The sequence below is a fragment of the Euprymna scolopes genome, chromosome 9 (genome assembly GCF_053919585.1).
Source record: "Euprymna scolopes isolate OS-2025 chromosome 9, ASM5391958v1, whole genome shotgun sequence".
In the NCBI taxonomy this organism is placed as follows: Eukaryota; Metazoa; Mollusca; class Cephalopoda; order Sepiida; family Sepiolidae; genus Euprymna; species Euprymna scolopes.
In genome coordinates, this window is record NC_136490.1 from 81090633 (window position 1) to 81115236 (window position 24604).

Below are 24604 nucleotides of genomic sequence, written 5' to 3' on the forward strand. Positions count from 1 at the left end.
GAGGTTCTTCACTACACCACCTCTCCATACCCAGGCTGGGTATCCCCACCAGTATAAAATAAAAGGATATCATTAAGAATGAATAGTATGGAATGCTTATTAAATCAGATTCTTAAAGTCATTATGCAAACAAAACATCTAATAACCATTGTTATATCTCTTAAAAGTATTAGAAAAATCATACATGAGTATATTAATAATGCACAATTATTACGGAAACTATATTAGAAAATTATCAAAAATAATAAATTCAACTTTTGTCTTTATTTTTATTTATACAAAAATCATGGTAAATGATCAAACATACTTAATGAAGATAATGTTGATCCAATATCCTGAAGAAAATTGTAGACAGCTTGTTTCAAGAAATTCTCAGTGTGTTTGGTCAATAGAGAACAGATCACCTGCAGAGGGCAAAGGTGTAACATCTGGCAGTAGAGAAAGATCTGGTAAATTCTGGATGTGTGATTGGAGTTCTTGTCGTACCATCGTTACACGAGTCAATTTCCTTTTGTAATCCTAAACAGAAAAAAAATTTCATCATTATATTTTCTTTTAAATTTGAATTGAAACCAGATGTTCACTTAGATGGAAAATCTTATAAAACATTTTTCAAAACATTTTACATCAATTTGGAGAAAACATTCTATTTGGAGAAAATGTTGAAATTATAACAAAAGTTCTTCCTGTAAAATATTGAAAGACTATAACAATCCTTTGGTTTCTTTGAAACTTTTGAAAACTTTTTCAATAACTTTTAATCCAAAAACGATTTGTCTATTAAATGTTACAAATGAAAAACCCAAACTTACAACAAGTCGTAGTTCTACCTGTTGTAGAAGTTCTCTCTGTAAATTGAGATAAGCACGCACCATTCGTGCCGCTTCTTTTCGATCAACCAATTCTTGTCCTAATCTTTGGTTATAATCAGTCAACAAACCGTATGCTTCATCCACAGTTTCTGATAAGTTTTTAGCATCATCTTTATCTGCAAGAAAACATTAAGATTTACTTGCTGGAATTGTATTATTTTATACTGACAGTATCTTTTGTTGTTATTTAAAAAATATTTTTAACAGTAATAGAGAATACCTTTATAATACATTAAGATCAAGATATTTGTATATTATAAATGAAATGCTATCGATTTCTTTTATTCTAAAACTGGGGTAAAATGCAAGAAAACTTAAACAAAGCAACAAAGCAATTAAAATAAAAAAAAACAGCCAACAATAATTAAATCAAAAATCTTAATTAAAAGAAAAAACACACACAAAAAATATTGAACATAATATAAGTCTGTCAAATTAGTAAATAGTATCTTTTTAAAACTGTTAATACCAAAAGAAATCAAAACAATCAGAATCCATTGCTAATATATAATGTTACTCATAAATGAACATATGAAGTAAAATGACTTATTTCATATTGAATAGAAGAGGAGATAAAATTCATGTTTCAACTCAATAAATTAAGACAATGTAAGGGATTTGAAAAAATTAAACTTTTAACCGTAAAAGATAATCCACAATGATTTGTATTAACAGATGATTACAGATTAAAATTTGACATCATTTACATTTGATGAATACAAATACACAAAATAACTTTGGTCGAATGCAAATTATCAAGTGAAAAAAAAAATCATGTGTATAGTTTTTCTTTTAATAAACATTTTTTTCTTAGATTCTGAAAAAGTAACAAGTAAAATTAAGGAGTTTTGTATGAATATACATCAAATTTCTAAAGATATGCATTGCTGGTAAATTAATTTGCATAAATTATAAAATTTATTTAAAAAATGTTTTGAATTTTTTAATTGAAAAAAGTGGTAATTTAAAATATTGATTCCGTTCAATCATCTAATTGATGGTAGTTAAGTGGGGTGTTGAATTTACACACAATTCATCCATTTTCCATTGGCTGTTTTGTTTATGCTATTACCTTTCAGTTTTTCAAGGCATGATTGATCTGCTACTTCTTGAGGCAGAGCAGCAATCCTTTCACGCACAGCAGCATCACTACATGGAGGGTTCTCCAGATTATAGAGCGATTTCACAAGATCCTCAGTCTAAAAAATAAAAAATACTTTGGATTTCATGTTGGTTGTTAACTTTTCACTCAATGTAATATCCCACTTTTTTCAGATACATTTCTTTTAAACTTGGAAATCAACCGCTATGATTCAATTTTCTAACATTTTTGAAAAACCACTAGATTTTCTAATTAAAATGCACAATGTATTTAGATATCCAGTTGATATAATATCCTAGATTCAATTTTCTAACATTTATTTCAAATCTCATTAATTAGCATTAAAATACAGTGTGACGTGATCGACCCTCATTGGGGACCGCATAACTATACTAAGATTACTTTAATAGATCCCAGGTAATGGCGGATATTCCAAGGATTTAAAGTAGAAGATAAATATATATTTTATTTCATTGTCAAAATAGATATATTTACTTATTGTTTGGAAGTCAGAGATATATATTTTCTTATTCAAAATTGACGACAGGAAATTATCTGGCACCGACGAACTCAGTGCCAGGTCTTTTGACTGACAGCTGATGACCCAGGGGGTCATGGGAGTAATATGACTTGAATCTCAGATTGCAAGCTAGTGACATGGCTGGATTGCACACCTGCAATCTGGGTTTTTTTCCGTAAGTGTGTGGTGTGATTTGATTGGCTGAGGAAACTTTCCACCCTAAACACTGACACTCCTATTAATGCTAGTGCCGCGCGAAATTAGTCAGTTTCCAGCCAAAGTTTGTGTGTGGAACTCGAAGTAACAACACCGTTTTCTGAGACGTGACCCCTTCTCCGACCCATCTGATGCTATCTCCGAAGAGAAGAGAGATTTGAGACTTTTAAAAACTTAGTAAGAACTGAACCATATATTTGTAAAAAAATCTGTAATATATTTTGTGAAGTAAAATAGAATTCAAGCGTCTGTTGTCCTTCTTGCCTGCGTGAGTTTTGTTATTCGTTTTCAACATACCAGAGTCAATGTAACGGCCTCCAGAAGTACGAGACGACACGAGCCAAGTTTTCGAAGATCAGGGGTCCTTACTTAACTTCATAAGAGGAGGTGTTACACAGCATATGCTGTATTTTCAAGGACATTGGCAATATTACATACCTAATGTGTCATACCTTTTTTTATTTGTGGGTCAATTTTTAAAATAATTACATTGCTGAATAAACATTCCAATGATGTTAATTATAATTTTATTATACGTTCAATGTTTTTATGCTACAAGTTAAAAATGTAAAAACGGTAAAAATAATGAAAACAAAAAGGGAAACTTTTTCCAATGTTTACATTTTATATGTTATGTTTGGATACACATGCGCTGGATCAAATTTGATTGGATATGGCTGAAATTTTATAAACATAGAAATCCATCTCTACTGAACTTTGATTTATATTTTTATGACCACAGGAAGCAAAGTTATGATCGAGCAAAGTTGACGAAGAATATTTCAAAATTATAGGTATGGGCCAAATGAATGCCGATGCTCAAAATGTATAAACATTTTGGCCCCTCCCTTTACTGAAAAATTCACCAAAAATCAAGAAATTAACCAATTTTAATAAAATTTTCAGTATTTATCAAATAATGATCGCGAAATATAATGAACTAATTATTTTTATTTAAACCTGGAGTGGAAATGTATTATTTTGTTTAAACAAAAAATACCTTTACTAAAGTTATGGTTCTCAGTAATAAATAAAAAACGCAATAATTTATTTTTGCTTTTTTTATATAAATGAAGCATCGCAATTTGTAACAATAAAAAAAATAATTTTTACAGGAACATTACGAAAAAAACCCTAAAGTTCGTATTTCATATCGATATAACTCGAAGAAAAATAAATTTCTCGAACTACCGATATTACCATTGAATTAAACATTTCACACATAAAAAATTATAATATCAAAAATATTTCTACTTTTTTTTAAAATTACGGATTTCGCATAATTGTTATATGCAAGATTTTAATAATTTCCTTGCTCGCAAGAATGTGAAACTTTCAGTATAACATAATTTTTATATAATCTTGAACAATAGTTAAAAAAGAAATTAATTTAAAAACAGGAACATAAAAACAAATTAAAAAATGATAAAAATTGATACAAACGTTCGGAGTAGGAATGTATGGATGCACGTCTGGGAAAAAAAAGAAATCCGACACCCCTACTTTTACTATCATGACTTCATTTTGAAACATCGTTTTGATTAGCTAAAATTTTGGGTTGCGTTTTGGCGAACGGCATAATTACTTGCTTTTTTAGGGCTAATGAAGCTGTATTTTGTATAAACAAGGTGTTTTTTTTTATTTATTTATTTAATTCAATATCTTAGGACTTTACTAATTATCTTTGAAATAGACCCAGAAAACTAATATTAATCTTTTAAAGGATTTTTACAATGAATTTATTTAACTACAAAATTTAGCTGAATTATTTAGCTCGCCGTGAAAACATTTTCATAACTTTTTTTTTCACATGAAATTAGGAAATTAACTTTAGTCTCTAATCTTTCAAATACAATCAAAAGGTAGTCGGAAACCTACAAAAAAAATTATGATAAATCGGCTTTCAAAACTAGGTCCCCTTATTTTTGCCCGCCGATTTTTGCCCATACCTACAAAATTGATAAGATAAATCAGCATATATCATTCATTTTCAGAATTATTTTCAATATTTGTAAATATTTGATAATTATTAATTGTGCAGAAATTTCTTTAAAATGTTATCTTTTATAGAAATTCAAATCTGCTTAACAGGGAAAACGGCTTGCTATGCGCTAATGCGCTGACCAGCACTCAGCTGACTAAAGTCACCGTATTAATGAGTTTCGTTTGTATTCTCTTAAAAATAAAAAAACTTTCAAGATGAAAGCAGAAAAATCAGTTTCATTTTTTTATTCTGAGCTTGTCAATTTAAAAAAATTATTTTTCAAATTTTGTTTCAAACAATACTATTTTGTTGTTTTTAACGCCTTTAGTACAACGTTAAAACACAACAAAATGTACTAAGTGCATGTGTTTGTTATCATGCTATTTATAAATTCTTACTTGTACTTAAGGTAGAATTGTGTTTTTTAGTAGTCATAAAAAACAAATACAAGGTACTTGTGCACTTATGCTACCATGCTAAAATAATAACGTTATTCTTTAGAACGCCATTCTTAACATGAGGAAGGAAAGGTGTTTTTTTTAATTTTGTACTTTCACCTAACAATTAAATAAAATATATCATGAAACTTGAATTTATTTTTAACTCATTGTCAAGACCATTTTTTCGAATCTGTTAAACAAACCCATTTTTTTTAACTGAATATATCTAAATAATAACAATAATAATAATAGTAATAAAAACAACAATAATAATAATACTAACAATAATAATAATAATAACAACAATAATAATAAAAATTTTTTTTTTGAGGGAATTTATTTTTTCTTTTCTTTTTTATTATTTCTTTTATTATTTCTTTATTTTATTTTTTATTTATTTGTTTTTTATTTATTTTTTTTTTTTTTAAATCTTCTGTTTATGCCTTATATGTATGTGTGATAGTGCACGATACCTCATGTATACATGGGAGCCAAACACTATACCTGCGTTAGAACCACAGGTTAAACAATTCTGGGCTTGGTGTTGCCACAAACACCAAAATATGAAAAATGTCAAGTACAAATAATTCAAACCATGGGACCCAGAAGAAAGATCTGGGTGTCATGATCGGCAGGTGCTCCTTCGGTAGCCAGCATGGGGGACCCGGTCGTCATCCTGCGAATGTTGGCCAACTTCTTAATTTCAGAAACTCAAATAACATGGACAGCATAACCTCTAATTTCAGGGAACTAAATGCTACCGAACAAACACAGCACAGCCGTGATAATCATCAAAATGGAAAAAAATGAAGAAAGAAATGGACAACAAAAGAGAATAGACTTAGTAATGGAATGCTATTATAGAAGTCATCCTGAATATAGATATGGAGGTTATCGGAAACGAATGAAAGAACTATGGAATCTCTCCAGTGACCACCAAGCGACAGAACAAAGAATTGCGGACCAAGCAAGACTGATACTCAAGAAAGGCTGGCTCTCTAAACTAGAACTAGCAGAAATACAGCGAAAAATAAATGAGGAAACTGAACAAGAAACCACCCCCAATGGAACTGCTCGTAGAAAAACCCCACAAGTTGAAACCCCACAAGTTGAAGCCTCACAAGTAAAAACACCAAAGGCTCAGGACCTACGAAGACCAAAGACTAAAAATGTTGAAACCAAGAACAATGAAACAGAACTAACAGAGAATGAAGCAAATGAAATAAATAAAATAACACAGGAAAAACAAAACTCCCATCGTTGAAGAACCAAGAGCAGAAGAAATTAAAAACAGAAACTGAGAAGGTTAACAAGCTCCTCCCACACATCCCAACAAACACAATCACAGACTTAAACAACCTCATTTACGCAGGCGTCAAAATGGTAAGTATGAATCTCAAATCAGAAAAACAATTGGGAACAAGCGGCCCGACAAAACCTGGATGGGAAATAAGACTAGAAACCTAAATACAGAAACATAAAAAAGAAATCAAAATGATCAGCAGGAAGAAAGCAATGTGGAAAAAAAGGAATATTGGAAATGTAACTGGCAGAGAGAGGCTAAACAAAAAACATGAAGAACTGGACCAAAAAATAAAAGGAAAAGAAGCGAGATTGAGACGATATAGATATAAAGCTGAACAATGCAAACAAAACATTTGAAACCAACGAACGCCAATTCTACCAAAATGTGAATAGAGGAAAAACAAAAAAAGAACAACCAAATCCGACAGACATAAAACTCTACTGGAGTAACATATGGGAAGAGCGACGAGAACACAATAGAAATGCTGAATGGCTGAAAGACATGAAAGAAGAGTTACAACAAATCGAAGAAGGAACAATGAATGAAATCAGCAAGGAAACCCTAAAGAAAACCATAGGAAAAATGGCAAACTGGAGAGCACCAGGGCACGACGGGATACATGCATACTGGTTAAAACAATTCACAACCTTACACGAAAGGCTAGCCCAAAACCTGAGAAGATGTATACAGGAAGCAAACGTGCCAGACTGGATGACAAAAGGTAGAACCACACTGCTACAGAAGGGCACAGAGAAAGGAACCGTCCCCAGCAATTATAGGTCAATCACGTGCCTACCCACCATGTGGAAGATACTGACAGCACAACTGAGGGAACAAATCTACCAAAAACAGAATAGAAATGATAAAAATTGCCATCAACTGGTGAATATATAGTTGTTGCTTATCAGGATTCCTGGTATCCTGGTATTGTGGAAGCTACATTCGAGGATTCATGTAGAGTACGATTTATGGTTGCATCTCAGAAAATAGGGTTATATTTTGAGCTAGATCGAGAGGATTTACAAAATTGAAAATTGGACTGGTCTCAAAATGCATAAGTTCTGATCGACTATGGAAATTTCCATCTTTTACAGAAATCCAAATCTATATAAAAAATTTTCTTCTATTTATTTCTGAGATTAATCCATATCTACTCAATTTTTTTTTCTTTGAGGGGAGTAGTAAATGTCGGCCATGAATGCTCTTTAAGCATTCAATGGCTACACCCAAATTAAGCTCTCCTTTGGTGAGGAGGCCGGAAAATGCCTGCTTTCAATAAAGCTATATTTAAATACCACTATAATGCTTAGTTTTGTTCATAAATAGACACCCACTGCATAATATCATACGCCAGTTTTAAAAAAATTGAAATTTGTACATCCGAATTTATAATTCATAGCTTATGATATATATAGCTTATTATGTAAAGAGATACATCAAATTTGGCTGCATAATCAATTTTACATAAGATTGTCAAGTTTCATAAGAATAGCTTGAAAAATAAATGGTGGCGAAATTACCGAATTTCTTTAAATGTCCGTAATTTAGCCCACTTTTTCTAAAGAAAAATCCTAAGTTTTGGCATCTAAAATTTAGATAACTTTTGAACTAATGATGGTATTTGTATAATTCAAACGATTTTAAGTATCTTTTTACATAGCTCTTTTCATACAAGTTGATAAAATAACAATTATCTAAAAAGAAAAGCTCAACTTGTAATGCTACATTAATAACATTTTATAACCTTTTTGAATATTACAGATCCAAACCTCTTTAATTTAATAAAATATTTAGACACTAAGTGATTAAAAACTACCAATTTAATTTTTAAATCTTATTAGATGCCGAGTTGATTCAAACTAACTTGACTCACGTTGAGAAATGTTTTTTAGATTCTAAACATACCTAGTCGAAATCTAAACATACCTAATCTTATAGCCTTTTGTATACCGTGTTATTCAGACATATCTGATGAATAATATTTTTAGTATATCTAGTTCAATAAAACCTACCAGGTTTTTCTTTATAATACTGTTGGATACCTAGTTGATTCATACACCCCAATAACATTTTATGGATGCCTAGTTAATTCAACATTCAATGTTTACATCCTCGATTGATTCCAAACTTAGCTGATTAAATGGTATAACATTCTATGATGCCGAATTTATTAAAACCTTCCTGATTACATTCTATAACACTTTTAGATACCCAGTTGATTCACTCCAGCCGGATTCAATTTTTTGGCATTTTGGGATGCCTAATAGATTTTATCATATTCATTTCAAGCCTCTTTGATAACTAAAATGGTGGGAATAAGATAGTTCAACACAAAAAAAAATGTGAAACTGATGATGGTGATGAATTTTATAACCTAGAAATGAGAGCGAGTAAACTAATCTTGATACTCTGGTATTCAAGATACGTTCGAGTGTCAATATATTATATGTTACATTGTACAGTTGTACAACAAACTTGTTATAACTTACTCTATGTTTTGAGTCATTTCATCTGATTAATTTTAACTGATGGGATATATCAGCACGAAACTAAAAAATAATAAAAATAAAAAGCATTGCCAACTCCTTTGGACTGACATCACAGATTCCAGCATAAAAATCTTTCTTTTCGAATTTAGCCGGCTTTGAGAGAGAACACAGATTTTCGAACTTGATATTGAGTGGATTAATCACTTATTTGTATGAAGAATTGAAATGTGCCAAACTGATAATATTGCTTATCCAAAGTAATGAAATCGGAGATGAGTATACAGAAGAACCACACATCACTGTGGGGTAGGCGATGAGACAGGGATTGATGATTAATTAGCTGTCAGAATATACTTTCCCATGGTTAAATTTTGATAATGACTATAGCAAGAGGAATTGTGATTAATGCAAATTTAAAAATGCATTTATAATTATGAAGAACAGTCCTAAGGCTTTCGCTCCCCAGTGATACAGAATTTGGTGACTAGTGTTGGACAAATTGCCATCTTGATCTTTTACAATGTGTGGAGAATAGTAGTTAGTCGGATCAGGACCTTTTCAACATCCAGGGCCTTCGCCAGAGTAACTGCTGAGTAGCAAATGACAAACCAGAACCTAGAATGGCTGAATTTGGTGATGGCACAAACAGGTCATTGTTGGAGGAATAAGAGGTACATCTAAGAATGTATCACAAAATGGTGATATCCTAGTCATAATAGCACTACTAAAATAGTAGTGCTATTATGACCAGGATATCACCATTTTGTGATACATTCTTGGATGAATTTTTTTCTTCCCCAAAACAACAGAGAAAGGGAAAAGAGAAAAGAAAGAGAAAGACAATTCTGTTTTTTTTTTTTTTTGAGAGCATAGTTAAGCCATTAACTTTAGTTAATTTGACTATAAGATCAAGGCTACCTTGCCAAGACAAACCATCCAGCAGCAGAAGACAACAGAAGAAGAAGAGAATAAGTCACTATTTTAGTTTCCTTCTTCACTTTATTAAGTTTTCTGCTGTCTGTGTTTGGTTTTAATTTCACATTCAACTTTGCATGTAGTTTTGTTATTGAGTGGTAATACTAGCAGTAGTGGGATGAGCTCCGAAGATGAAGCCCTAAGAAATTTGATAGATGAAAACCAGTTGGTGGGTGGAGACAGTTATTTTGAATTACCTATGAAAATGGAAAAAAATGATATGGGGAATAAGTATCTCTATACTCCCATGGGGAAGATGCTACTGGTCTGAAAGAATGGATAAAGACAATAGAAAAAAAGATTGGTATATGATCTAAGTGATTGTAAAATTTCCTATTAGTCTGAAGGGGTGATGGAGACGGTTTCAGAGTTTATTTGTACAATTTATAAACAGTACAAGAATAACCTGGTCTGAACTCTGTGAACAAATAGAAAAAGAAAAGATATGTGTTCACATAACCAATCATGGCCCTAAGTATATGAGAGCTATCCTGATTAAAAATGGTCGACAAGGAAAACATTAATGAGCTGGTCAAGCGTATGTAAGAGTTGGCAATCCTCACATTTCCATTAGCAGAATACTGCAACACGGATATGATACAGGCTATTCTTATTGATAGTGCTGTAGGATAGGGTGACCAAGGTGAAGATCTTATAGAAAAGTCCAAGCACCTTAGAGTAAGCAGATAAGCAAAGAATGATGATTGAGAACACATAGTGAAAGGCAAAGAACAGATGAGAGTCTGATGAGGAGAAGAAAAGGTGGGGATAGAGGGAGTCCAAAGGTCAAAGCTAAGGCCAAGGTTGCAAAAGATTCGGAGGCAGAAGCCAATCCCAAGAGAAAGATGTTGGACATGTGGCAAAAGTGGCTACTTCTTTATCAATTGTCAGTTTCAAAAGTGCTGGTATTGTGTAGAGATTGGCCAAGAAGGAACTGTCCTTATGGGAAGAGATCTTCAGGAAAAGGTGTCCAAACCAAATCCTACCCCCTGGGTACACCCGTAGAGATGATAGAAAAGCAGATGGATCTAAAGGGAGATTGTTATTGCCAGCCCCTCAACAGTAGCAGGATATACTTCGAAGAAGAGAGGTCTGAATCAAACCTTATCCCCTAGGCAGACCTGTTAAGATAGAGGTGATAGAAAAGCGAACGGATCTGAAGGGGGATTGTTATTGCCGGTCACTATGTCCACTAGATATATAAAAGTGGTTGCAGGGTCTTTAAGTTGATAGATAAGGTTCGGAAAGTAATTGAAAGAATAACTGAGCAACAAATATGTAAAATAGATGAAATGCTATTTGATTGCATGTCTGGGCAACGTATGACACATGCTATATTTATTATTCAGGCAAATGTAAGAGAAGTTCTCTAGTTGTGGAAAAAAACCCTGTATTTTGCTTTTGAGGATTTGGAGAAAGCTTTTGGCAGAGTATTAGGGAATATTAGCATTGCATAGACTGGGGGTAAGCGAGTGATTAGTGAGGGTTGTTTGGAGAGTGTACAGAAATACTCAAAGTTGTGTTAATTTGCAAAGTTTGTTACTTTTCATCAGTATCTTCGAGGTATTGTCCAGGAAGTTCCACACAGGTTATCTAGAAGAGATGTACTTACATATGAAACAATGGAAAGTTTATCAAGTTCTAAATGTGGAAGAATGTTATGGAAAGTGAATGAGACTGGAAAAAGGAAAATTGCTCAGCTTGTGGTAAAGGAGTCGTGTGCAATTCAATTTTCTATGGTACTTGTAATTATTACATACACAAGATGTGCAGAGGAATTAGAGGTTGGTTGAGAGAGGACAATCAATTTGTATGCAAGAAATGTAAGATAACAGCGATGAATGTAAACTCATGTGGAAGTTCTTGAGTTGTTTAGAAATTTTGTGATGCCACTGAGGAATTGGTGTTAGTGCTATAGCAAGAAGAAGTAAGTTCAAGGAACTTTTGTCATTACTAATTGGCAGAGTGCTATCATAATCAACCAAAGGGTGTGTATGCAGTGTGTTGATGTATGAAAGTGAAAGCTAGTTAGTGAAGGTTGAGGACATGTGTTGCATGAAGAGAAATTATATGAGAATGATATGATGGATGCATAATGCAAGCCTAAAAGATAATTAATATAAATGAGTTAAGAACAAGATCTGTACATGCGAGATGTAGAACAGAAGGTTTCAATGGTATGACCACATTAAAAGAATAGATAAGAGTTCATGAGTTAGTACAGAGTGTATTTATTTTAGAGGTGGCAAACTTTAAATTGTCAACTGGCCACCTTGTTTGTACAATTTAACCTCATTAGATTATTTTCTTTGAGGGATAAGTAATAAGAACTGTTCCCATTCCTCCCATTCTCACATAATGCTATCCCTTCCACTACTTTTTTTTTTGACTTTATCTCCATTGTTTTCATTCAGGTAAGTTGTTTTTTTCTTTTTCCTCCTATATTAACTAAACAAATTATTTCAAATCTATTAGTCTAGTTAATCATGAACTAGAATTGATCTTTGCGCAAAGGAAAAAACATTGTGTGGATTTGGCAAAGTTTTCTTCACAAATTAAATAATTACAATTATACAATACTAATCTTATTCTAAATGCACACACTAATGATGTCAAATTTTCTATTGAACAGTCAAGAAAAATAATGTTATGAATTCACATATTGCATGAATATATTCAGAACTGAAAAAGGGCAAATATTGAAAGTGCATTAAAATCACCAAATTGGAGTTGTACACACTAAAAACTTAACTTTCCTTAAACTTTTGCTGATTAAAATATGCATTAATACAACACAAATCCATAGACAAGATTCAACGTATACTTCAACTGAACAGTTTGATGTGCCACAATTGTTCGACCAGTTCCTGGTATTTTGTCAGTTTCCTGTCATTAACGTGATAGATTAGTCCCTTGACACTGACAGTTACCATATTATGTATTGTTTATGTTATATATTCAATAATGACAGATCCCAGTAGTTAGAAAAATAAAGTAAACAGGATCAAAGATAATATTTATAAAAGGAAAATGCTAAAATTGAACTCAGTGATCAAAAGTTAAGAATACATATTGCTATTTAGATGCAATTCTAGGAATGTAGAGAATTGTCCATTATATTAGAAATAACTATACAACTAGTTAGGTCAGATAATCAGACAATGTAAATTAAGGAATGTCTTTGTGTTGCCAAAAACGTGTTGGAATTGCATGTAATACGCAAAATCCACATGAAAAAACATTCACGTGTTTGAGTATGTTCTGATGTCACGAAGAAAGATAGTATCAATATACTTAGTTAAGTTAGGGTTCGAAGTTAGTTACAGCGAGAAGTTGAGAATTGAGTCAGAGGAGGAGAGTTAGCCTAGGCCCCTTTTTGAAAGTGAGGCTGAGAGGGGAGAACAAAATGTAGGAACCTAACACAGCATTGAATACCTGATCATTCTTATAACCAGCTGGAATAAATGTTATGTTGTTTGTAAGCCTTTGTCTTCTTTGTCATTTTATTAGGTTGGTGCAAAAAGTAATGTTTTTTGACATTCAATTTCATAATTCCTTTCATAATAAACTTTATTATTATTAATCGAAATGAGAACCATTAGAATCAACACATTTTTTGCTAATGACAAACAAGTTTATTTATCCCATTAGCATAGAAATCTGGAGTTCTGGAAGCGATGAAGTCATTGAAGGCTGATTCAGGATCATCTCAGCTTTTAAAGCATTTGCCATGCAGGAAGTTGTCGAGATGCTTGAAAAAGTGATAATCGGTGGGCGAGAGGTCCGGTGAATATGGCGAATAAGGCAGAGTCATGTAATCTAATTCGTTCAGCTTCTGCAGGGTCAGTTGAGCAACATGCAGGCAAGGGTTGTGATGGAGGAGAATTGGTCCCTTCATATTGACAAATCTCGAGCACATACGTTGGAGCTTCTGGTGCATTTTGTCAATTTGTTGGCACTACTTCTGCCGTAATCGTTTTGCCTGGATTCAAGAAGCTGTGATGGATGAGAGCAGCCGCAGAGCACCAAACAGTCACCATAACCTTTTCTTGGTGCAATTTTGGCTTTGGAGAGTGTTGTGGAACTTCTCCAGCATCCAACCACTGTGCCAAACATCGGCAATTGTTATAGAAGATCCACTTTTCATCACATCACAATCTGCTCAAGATATGGGTCATGCGTTACCATGAACAAAGATAAGACATGAAAAATTGGATCCTTAGTACACCAAAAAAAAAAAATACTAGGCGAGTTAAAAAAAAAAAAAGGGCTCTCGGATATAAATTTAAATCATAACAGAATCAAGTGTTAGCTCTAGGAGCCCTTGATCTCTTAAAACTTACTGAAGTAAAATAAAAAATTAAAAAAAAACGAGAAAAAGTGTCCATGGAAAATTTTAAAAAAAGAAACTGAAGTAAAGGAATACATTCGATAGAAACCCCCCCCAAAAAAAACAAAGACAATATACTGGAAAAAAAAAAGTTATTTTAGAAGAACTAAAACACAAGTCAAATAGAAATATATAGTCAGGTTCCTAATGGCACAAATTTAACTTTTGTGGGAACTTTTTGGAGATATGCAAAGCAATACATTTTTGGAAAGGTTTTTGTCTCAAGAATCAGAAAATCAATGTCTGCATTTGCCCAGATGCATATTTAGGGTTTAGAATGCTTTTAGGGCACAACCTAATAAAACAAATAATTTAATACAAGCTTCTGAAATGACGAACACAACAAAGTTCATAAAAGGTAACATAGAAAAGGTTTATTAAGGAGAATATGATATGTTCCTTGTCAAAAGCTGGACTCTGGCTACCTGGTGCTATCGCAGTAGTTATTCCCCGTGGAATCGTCGATACCGTTAGAAATAACACCAGGTGGAGAGAGCGAAGAAAAGGAGGTTTGTTCTGTTTGGTGTCTTTCTCAGTAAGGATGAGTTGTTGTTCTTCAAACCGGATGCTGGCCGGTTTCCTTAGGGGATAGGAAGGATCAATGCGCCGTACCCCTGATTGGTCAGTATGTGGCCAAATAGCAATGGCAAAAAGTTCCGTTTGTTTCTGCTACACATATATGGTGGCCATATTGGATTTACAAAATGGCTGCAGTAAGATGTACGTTTTGTAATATCTCAGCTTCTAAATAAGCTGGAACACTGATTTTAACTGCTCAACCAACATTTTGAGGGTTCAGGAAGCCAATGGTGGTAGTTATGAAATTTTCACAGATGTGTATATCACAGCCATATTGGAATTTACAAAATGGCTGCTGTAAGATGTATGTTTTGTAATAAGCTGGAACACTGATTTTAACTGTTAAACTTACATTTTCAGTATCAAGGAAGTCAATGGTCCAAGTTATCATTTCATCTTTTGTAACCCCCCACCCCCTCCCCCGAATTGAAACACATAATCCACCATATGGATAAAAAACTTAACAACCCTGGCAGATACTAAATCAGAGTTATTTTTATTGAATTGCCTTTTAATTGTAAATCATCATCATCATCATCATAAACATCCTCAACATCACTTTCATACATCACAGCTTGGGAATTTTCATCGTTTTCACACTGGCTGCTGCACTGACACATGTCAGTACAGGCTAAGTCTTTAGACCTGCAAGAACATCTGCCAGAAGAACAGTCAAATATACATTTGCATGTGACCATCTCAAGCATGGTCTTAGGGGCTGGGAGGACCTCTGTGATCATTGGTTTCAGGATGTCATCCAATTGTTTGAAGTACCCATTTTCCAGGGGATCCAGTTGTGAAATCTGCAGAGCAATGACTGCTTGTGCTCATACCCTTGTTTGGACATGGACTTAAATATGCTGCTTTAGAGCTCCAGGTGTTGGAGGGAGCATGTCACTTTCTGCCCTATGCTTGCAGAACAGATGCCATCACAGTTCAGGGATTGTTTTATGTTTTGACGAGTAAACTGCACATACAAAAGACTCCAGTGTTGACAGCATTCCCTCTGACACTTCTGCTTCATCCATAAGCATTTGCAGAGCATTGATAACATCTGCAGCTGCTTTGATGTAGATCTGCAGCCAGGTTGTCTTGCATATACGGGAGAACCTCCCTGTGTTGTCGGCCCCAGTGAACGCATGGAAGGCTGGCAAAGCCTTTGCTCTTTCTTTACATAGAGCTCGCCACAGTGGTTCAATTTGTATAACATCAGAGGCCATAGAAATGAACGTGTTTTTCAGAAATAGGTCATAGTTTGCTGTGACTAGCACTAAAACGTCCGTATCTGGGAAGAAAAATACTAACTGTGCATTAGGTGGGTTTCGCTGTGAAGCATCCACCCAATCTAGGTACCTCATCATGGCCTTGAACATTGCATTCTGGGATTTCTGTTCCATTTTTGAAATGCTGTGATGACCTCAGCAGTGGTCAAGGCTTCCTAGAAGGTACTGTTTGCTTGCTTCACAGATTCAGCCCTTGTGTCTTTATCCTCAGAGCAGGCAGCTTCTACTCCTAATACTGCCATCAGGCACACATCTTTCAGTTGTGAGTTGTCCTTGAAGAACACCTCCAGAGCCATTTCATAGTGCTATGTATGAGTAGATATGGGCATGGAGAGCTCGCTTGTAGTGAGTGCATTTCAGGATTTGCCTTGTCATGGCAGGACCATACACACCTGCTTCCACCCAGACATCATCTATGCATGGAGGTACCAAGTGCTCTGAGGCCAGCCATTATGACATGCAGTTCACCCAGTCTGGGAACAATCATTTGTTTCAAGTCAGGTCTGGCATCTAGGAGCTGCACCACCTTCTCATATAGAGCCATGTCAAAGGTAATGACTGTGGGGTGATCTTCCTCAACTGCCAATTTCCTCAACTGATTTGCTTGTACGATCACAGTTAGTAGAGTTGACTACTCGTGTGCCACCTCAAGGTGTCAAGGGAAGGCTTTCAAACAGCAGTGAGTTGTATCCTGCCCAGCCTGGAATTTTGCTGGAGGTTTCTCGAGGTTTCATTCTGAATAAAGCAGATGCAACAACCCATCCAAACTGTCAGTTGATAGGATCCTGAGATCCCCTGGCCGATAGCAAACTGTTCTGATTTCTTGGTAACCTGTGCTTTTGGCTTGTTACAGTGAAGCATGTCAACATGTTAGAATATGACTGATATACTCTTTGCATCACCTATGATCAAAGGTTCTGCAACAGGTTCTTTAGAAGGATCAACTTTCTGGTACACTGCCATGATGGTTCTGTGGGTGGTTCCTCTTCAAAATCTGTATTATCTACTGCGAAAAATATAAAGGTCCCCTTCTTCAGGAATTGTGGTACATAGAAGCCTCGGTAGGCTCTGACGTTTTCTATAACAGCATTTGCCAGAGTAGTTTCCATGAGAAGGACATGGCGATGTGAAATAACATAGCTATGAGCATTGAGAAGATTCAACAGCTTCTTGTTGCGTGTGTCATGGTGGAAAGTCAGTGCCAGTCCCAGAATCTGAGGGTTCCTTCATGCACGGGGTGACTTGAATGCTTATTCATTGCTTGGCTCGTACCTTACCTGTTTACTTATACATGATATTCTGGCTCACTATCAGTGTTGCTCGGTCAACATCTTTGGTTCTCTTTACAGTTTCCAGCTTTTCAACAGGCCCAACTATTATCCAATGGATTAAGATGTATAATTCAGCTGGAACATCATCATTGTCACGAGATACATGCATGACATTTCTTTCCTTGGGCTCTTTGAAGGTTGCAATACTTTTCCTTATCATCTGTGCTGCTTTGTAGATTGTTTTCATGCTGCTCTCTTCCTCCTTACCAGTTGTTATTGAGAAATTAATCATGTCCTCTTCACATGCATCTGCGGAGTAGAGTGCGGTTGGCTTCCTTATGTTTGGTCGAACAGACTTCAGGTGCGGCAAATAAGGATCCTTTCTTTCAGCCATTTTATATTGAATACAGATACATGACTTAAAAAACTTCCAAACCAAGCCTATTTACATAAGTCATTTCAATATCACCCATCCCAGGGTATGCTTTGTTTTTTGTTTCTACATCAATAAGATTTATCAGCTTAAGCAGACTCGCCTTTTGTAGAAAAGGTTCTTCAGCAGTTTTGCTAGTGTTAGTATCTCGAAGAGCATGGAACACATTTTTGGCCCAGCAAGCTTTGTGGTATAGGACATCAATTGCATGCGCATCACCTGGTGATATGCAGGTATTCAGCCTAGTCTTAAGTGCAGGATTATGGGACCTTTCCACAGCATCTTTGAGATTTTTACCTGCATTCTCAGTCCTGATCTGGTACAGTTGTTGGCCATTGTCCTGTTGCCAGAAGAAGCACTCTTTCTTATCCAGTGGACTTGTATGTGATCATGTGAATGGCAATGCAGAACCAGATGTAGTGGGACCTGGAACAGCCTCTTCTCTGCTTCCTCTTTTCTGGCCAGGCTTTTTGGCAGTGTAGTGCTCTGTAGCTAAAGTGTGTGCGTTGCGATCTCTTGCACGTTGTATTTCAACTTTGTTAGTTGCACTCGAATGACATAAGCGAATCCAGACCGCCCTCTCTTCACACATTGTTTCTGGTGTGCAGTTCTGCAGTCACCTTTGGGCTTGGACATAGTCCCCATCATTCAAACTAGCCCTCTCTAGAATTACCTGCAGTACAAGCCCATAGGACTCTAATCAAGGATGTTGCACCAAGACTTCTTTATTTTTATCATCAGACTGGCAGAGAATGCACTACTTCCAGTTAATGGACTCCTTGGTTTGACACACCTCCTCTCTACTTTGCGACTCATCACTCATGCTTAACCTACAAACACAGAGAATTACAGTAATGTCAAAATAGCATTACAAAAACTACCAGTTCTCAAAATATCTGAGGTAAATTAACAATTTGAATTAGTGATATAAAAGCAAGATTTTTTATGAACAGCTGAAATGTGAATTTATAAATGATGCATCTTTTTTATTACAAAGATATTGCAATAAAACAACACCACATCAGTTTGAACCCAGTTATGCATCTAAAGGTTAATGTTAAAAATGTTGTTGCTTTATAACTACCACAATTGGTTTCTATGATTCTGCAAATGTAGGTGTATCAGTTAAAATCAGTGTTCCAGCTTATTTAGAAGCCAAGATATTACAAAACGTACATCTTACGGCGGCCATTTTGTAAATCTAATATGGCCGCCATGTACGCATCTGAGCAAATGCAAACATTGTTTTCTGATTTCTGAGACAAAAACCTTTCCAAAAAGGTATAGGTTTGCAAATCTCCAAAAAGTTCCCACAAAATTACATTAGGAACCTGACTAATATTATTAGTTATTAAAATGTCTGTTAAATTAAAAAATAAATTGTTGAACTTCACAGAATTAAAACTGAAAACAAAGCGATTTCAGATAAAAAAGAAAGTAAAAGAAAACGAAATTCATTGAAAAATACTATGATATTCATTTTATCATTGTTATTGTCTTGAAATACACACATAGATAATGTATTTTTAATACAAAAATAAATTGTTACAACGTGTAAATTTTAAGTAAAGAGAAATATTAGAATAAAATAATGTTCCAATGTAATGAAAAAGAAAAAAAATTATTAGTAACACCTACAGAATAAAATAATGTTCCAATGTAATGAAAAAGAAAAAAAAAATTATTAGTAACACCCACAGAATTGAAAAATAATGTATTGGTTTGTTAAATGTTTGGTTTTAACTGTGAAACAGAAAGAATTATTATTAAATGCAACTTAGAAAAATAAAAAAAACAAGACAAACATTGAGGACACACATGTAACCTGAAAAGAGCTGTATAACTTTCTAGGATATTTTGAATGACTGTCAATCATAATTTGACAAATAAGCTTCTGATGATAGATTATGTGGCATTGGGTTAAATTATTGTTTATTTGCAGGAAGAATTCGGAGAATGAATATTCTGTAGCTTGAACAGGACACTTGAAATTTTGATGTCTAGAAGGTCATACTTTGAAATGTGCTATAAATTGTTGTTAATGCATGTAAAATTGTTAATTTGACAATATATGAAAATGTATTTTTGTTACCAGAAATTCAGGAAGTCATTACGAGGCGAATCACTTAGATTAATTAGAAGGGAAAGGTAAAATATGCCGTAAATAGAATAAGGATGTAACAAGATACATTATAAATTTTTTTTTTTAGAGATGTATCAATGTGGGGATAAGCCTGTTATAGGATCTTGGATGCTCTGATGGAAGAGAAAGATAAAATTGTTAGGGATTCAGTATGCGCAGTAGGATTTGGTGCAGTGAAGGGGGTTTATTTTAGTTAAGGGTGATGTTTCCGATTTCTTTGTTAAGTTCTAAGAATCCAAGTGAATCATTATGATAAAAGGTATCTTGCATAATTAAAAGCCAGCCACTAAAAAATTTAAGTAAATGAGCTTTGCTGTATGTGCCAAAAGAAGTAAAATAGTATAGAAATGAGACAAAGCTCTAATTAGTAGAACAACCATGCGAGAGAAAGGGTCAGGACCCTTTCTCTCGCGTGGTTGTTCTACTAATTGGACGAGGAGTCATCAAATTGGTAAAGAGGTAAAATGGGACCTCTGTTGTTACGGTATAAGGGTAGCTTGATTAAACAGCTGTTATTGATCATATGCTCTCCAGCGAGTGCAACCTTGTTGTGGTTAGGGGGCTTGCATATCTCTAGGACCTGGATAGCTATGCTGGAAGGAGATTTGTCTCTTGGTAAAGTCACTCAAGCGAGAAAGATTAAAGGGTAGAGATCAGACTAAGAGCACTCACTTGTCCTCCAAGTTGGAGGTTAGAATAGAGCCAACAACCCAATTCTGTAAAAGAAAAGTTACAAAAACTGCAATGACATCATCTGTGGACTTTTTGATCCAGGAAGGGTCCTCTCTAGTAAAGTTCATGATGCGAGCAGGTGAAAGCCTCCAGGAAGCCAACCCTTCTACCAACCAAGGCCAAGACCAGGATAGGGACCTGGAACATCAGAACCCTATAAGAGACAGGCAAGACTGCACAGGTGTGTAGTGAGATGCACAGATACAATCTTAAGATCTTAGGACTGTGTGAGACCCGATGGAATGAAAGTGGAAGAACAAGACTGACGAGTGGAGACACCATCATCAACTCTGGACATGAAGAAGGCCACCACCACACATGTACGGTGTAGTGCTGCTGATGACGCCCGAAACAACGCAAGCACTGTTTTCCTGGGAACCTGTATCTTCAAGAATTCTCATGGTAAGATTCAACTCCAAAGGCAGAAAAGTCACTAGAATACAGTTACCAACGCAGCGGACATTGAGGACAAAGATGAGTTTTATGAGCAGATTCAAGCAACTGTGGACAGAACAGCAAAGATCTTGATTGGAGATTTGAACGGCAAGGTTGGCATGGACAACATGGACACAGAATTTATCATGGGTAGACATGACACTGGAGAATGGAACGAGAACGGAGAGCTGTTCACCGAATTCTGCACTTTCAACGACCTGGTCATTGAGGAAACCATTTTTCCACATGATTATCCACAAGACCACATGGATTTGCCCCGATGAAAAGGCAGAAAACCAAATTGATCATGTCACAATCAGGTGAAAGTGGAGTCAGAGCCTGCATGATGTCAGGGTGAAGCTAGGTGCAGACATGGCACCAGACCACCACCTGATTGTGGCAGTAGTGAAAAGAAAGCTGAGGGTCTACAAAAACCAGGCGGGAAGACCAGTACACAAGTTCAATGTCCACAACTTGATAGAAAATCAAAGGCAGAGGAATTCAGGACAGAACTATGAAACAAGTTCAGTGTGCTTGATCATCTACAGGAAGAGACAATTGAAGAACAGTGGAGTAGTCTTCGAGAGACCTGGAAGACAACATGCAAAACAGTCTTGAGCAAGAAGACAAAGAAGCACAAACATTGGCTGACAATGGACACTCATCACGGAGAGAAAGAACTTGAAAGACACTATCAACCAGATGCAAGACCTGATAGAGAAACAAGAACTACATGTGTGATACTGGGAGACAAACAAGGAAGTGAAACGCAGTGCACATAGAGACAAGAGAAGGTTCAGAGAGGGCCCACCGCTGAGGCAGAAACCGCAGCAGACCAACGTAACATTAAGAGGCTATATGAAATCACCAGGACACTCTCTGGGAAGAACAGTAACCCAAGCCACCCTGTGAAAGACAAGAAATGGGAATGCGATCACAACAGAAGATGAGCAGAGAGCAAGATGGGCAGAGCATTTCAAGGAGATGTTCAACAGATCAGCACCACCCATCCTGCCAGACATCCCACCACCAACCCAGCTCCTGGACATCAACACCAACCCTCCCAGATCATTAGAGCCATAAAATCCCTCGTCTGGCAAGGTCCTGATGGAATACCACCTGAAGCACTCAAGGCTGATATCCAGACCTCAACTGAGATGCTGCAGCCTTTCTCATCAAGATCTGGGAACAAGAACGAGTACCAATGAACTGAAAGCGAAGACACCTTGTAAAGCTGCAAAAGAAAGGTGATCTCTCATCTTGTCATAACTGGAGAGGAATCATGCTGCTATCCATACCAGGTAAATTACTGAGCAGAATCATTCTGGAGAGGCTGAAGATCGCCTTAGACAAGACACTTCGAGACGAACAGGCTGGCTTCCGACAGGACCGCTCATACACGCAACCATGCATATCATCATCGAGCAGTCCCAGGACTGGCAGATCTGTACACAGTCTTTGTCAATTTCCAGAAGGTATTTGACAGCATCGATACAGAGGTCATCTGGAGACTGCTGCATCACTATGGCTTTCCTCCAAAGTTTGTCACCATCATGTAACTGTTTTTTTTAAATAATTTTTTTATTACATTTTGACCCCAAACAAAGCACGTTGCCACTTTGATGTAGGGGGCTACTATCAAGGACATAAGCTACAGGTGTACTATGTAGGGAGTTGGGCAGCAAGATGTCTGTTCACGTTAGACTTGAACTTCTGCATGTCAGTACAGTTGGGGAAGCAGGGACCCGGAAGGGAATTCTAAAGTCTAGCGGTTCTGGGGAAGAAACTACTGGAGTAGCAGGCTCTCTTACATCTAGGGATCTCCATTGTGAAGGGGTGGAATTTAGCTGCTTGTCGGATTTGTCGGGGGTATTTACATCGAGAGGGTACAAGTACTTGCAGTTCGTCAGAGCATTCACCGTTAAAGTACTTGTAGAACACGCAGAGGGATGCCACATTTCATCGATGGGACAGAGGCTGAAGCTTAGATGGCAGTTCAGGACCTATCAGGTTGGTGACTCTTTTGAACTTTATCTAGGAGCAAGAGATGCACCAGCCCAAATATGACAACAATACTCCATACATGAGCAAATGGTGGCATTATAGAGGTACAGGATACATTCGGGTGTTAGTAGCTTTCTAGCACGGTAGAGAGAATCTACCTTCTTCGCAGCAGCCTGGCAATACTCTCAATGTAATTGTTCCAACTCGTTTCCTGTGAACGTTAGGCCAAGGAGTTTAAAAGATGTACTTTCAGATAAAGAGTCATTGGCCATTGCTATTGGTGGTAGAGAAGGTTTCTTGTAATTATTGAAGGAAACAAGTTTAGTTTTGGCAGCGTTGAAACCATCCATTTTTGTCCCCATTCCACTACAGATCGGAGGTCACCCTTTAGTGTAGAAACTGCCATTTCTTTAGATATGTTGATTTGTTTTCCTGTCGTGTCTGTTATAGAGCGTGGTGTCATCAGCATATATACCCATCTCACAGACAATTTTGTCAGGGAGGTCATTTATGAATATTAGGAATAATAGAGGCCCAAGGATAGACCCTTGAGGCACTCCTGCATTTATATCATATTGTTTAGATGTATGACCGTCAAGGACAACCTGGATTTTTCTCTTATCGGAGAAGGATTTAATTATGTTAAGTATTCTTCCAGTGATACTGTATGATCTGATTTTCCTGAGAAGACCTTCATGCCATACCCTGTAAAAATCCTTAGATATATCTAGAGCTACCGCTCTGCCTTCCCCTGCTTTGTCCAGTGAATGGTATATATGTTCAGAGATTGCAGTTAGGATATCTGCTGTGTAACAGGCTTGCCTAAATTCATATTGTTGGTCGATCAAAGCTTGGTTAGTTATGGACTCAAATATTTTGACGAAAAGTGAGAAGGGGCTAATGGGGCGATAATTTAATGGGTCAGTTTTTTCGTCAGAATTCTTGAAAACTTGTACCACAGAAGCATTTTTCCAGCAGTCTGGAAAGCAAGATTCATTAAGGCATTTATTGTAATTTTTCGAGAGAACTGGAGCTACTTTGGTGGAACATTTTTTTAATAACACAGCCAGAATGAGATCAGGTCCACATGCTTTTGAAATGTCAAGATTTTTTATGATAGCATGCACCTGAGAAGAGGTGATTTTCAGATCATCTAGTGTGGCGGTTGTCCGCAAAGGAAAGTTAGGGAGGGGGTGGTTAGCAGGGTCCAGTATGGAGTTGGAGGCAAACCGACTGGCGGTTGCTGAGCAAACAACCTCATGACTGTTGGATAGTGAGGGAATTGTTGATTGCCCATTATTTACTACATTGATTCCTAATTTCTGTGCTTTGATGCATTTTTTGGTGGTTTCAGTAAATTCTCTCAGCTGTCGCTATTTCTTTCTTACAGTTATTCTGGCTTCTATATACTTCTGTCTGTTTAAACTGGA

The 24604-nt window shown here is 35.9% G+C and overlaps 1 protein-coding gene across 4 annotated transcripts in view; it reads right to left on the minus strand.

The window, feature by feature from the left end:
* Positions 1-245: 245 nt before the first annotated feature.
* LOC145284729 (regulation of nuclear pre-mRNA domain-containing protein 1B-like) overlaps positions 246-24604 on the minus strand; it is a 212071-nt gene continuing 187712 nt past the window's right edge. For all 4 annotated transcript variants that reach the window (XM_080133661.1, XM_080133663.1, XM_080133664.1 and 1 more), the window contains 3 exons: positions 1945-2071; positions 813-988; positions 246-519 (listed from right to left, as the gene is read on the minus strand). In XM_080133661.1, coding sequence (XP_079989787.1) covers positions 373-519; positions 813-988; positions 1945-2071 — 450 coding nt within the window. In that variant the 3' untranslated portion in view covers positions 246-372. The remainder of the gene's footprint in view (positions 520-812; positions 989-1944; positions 2072-24604) is intronic.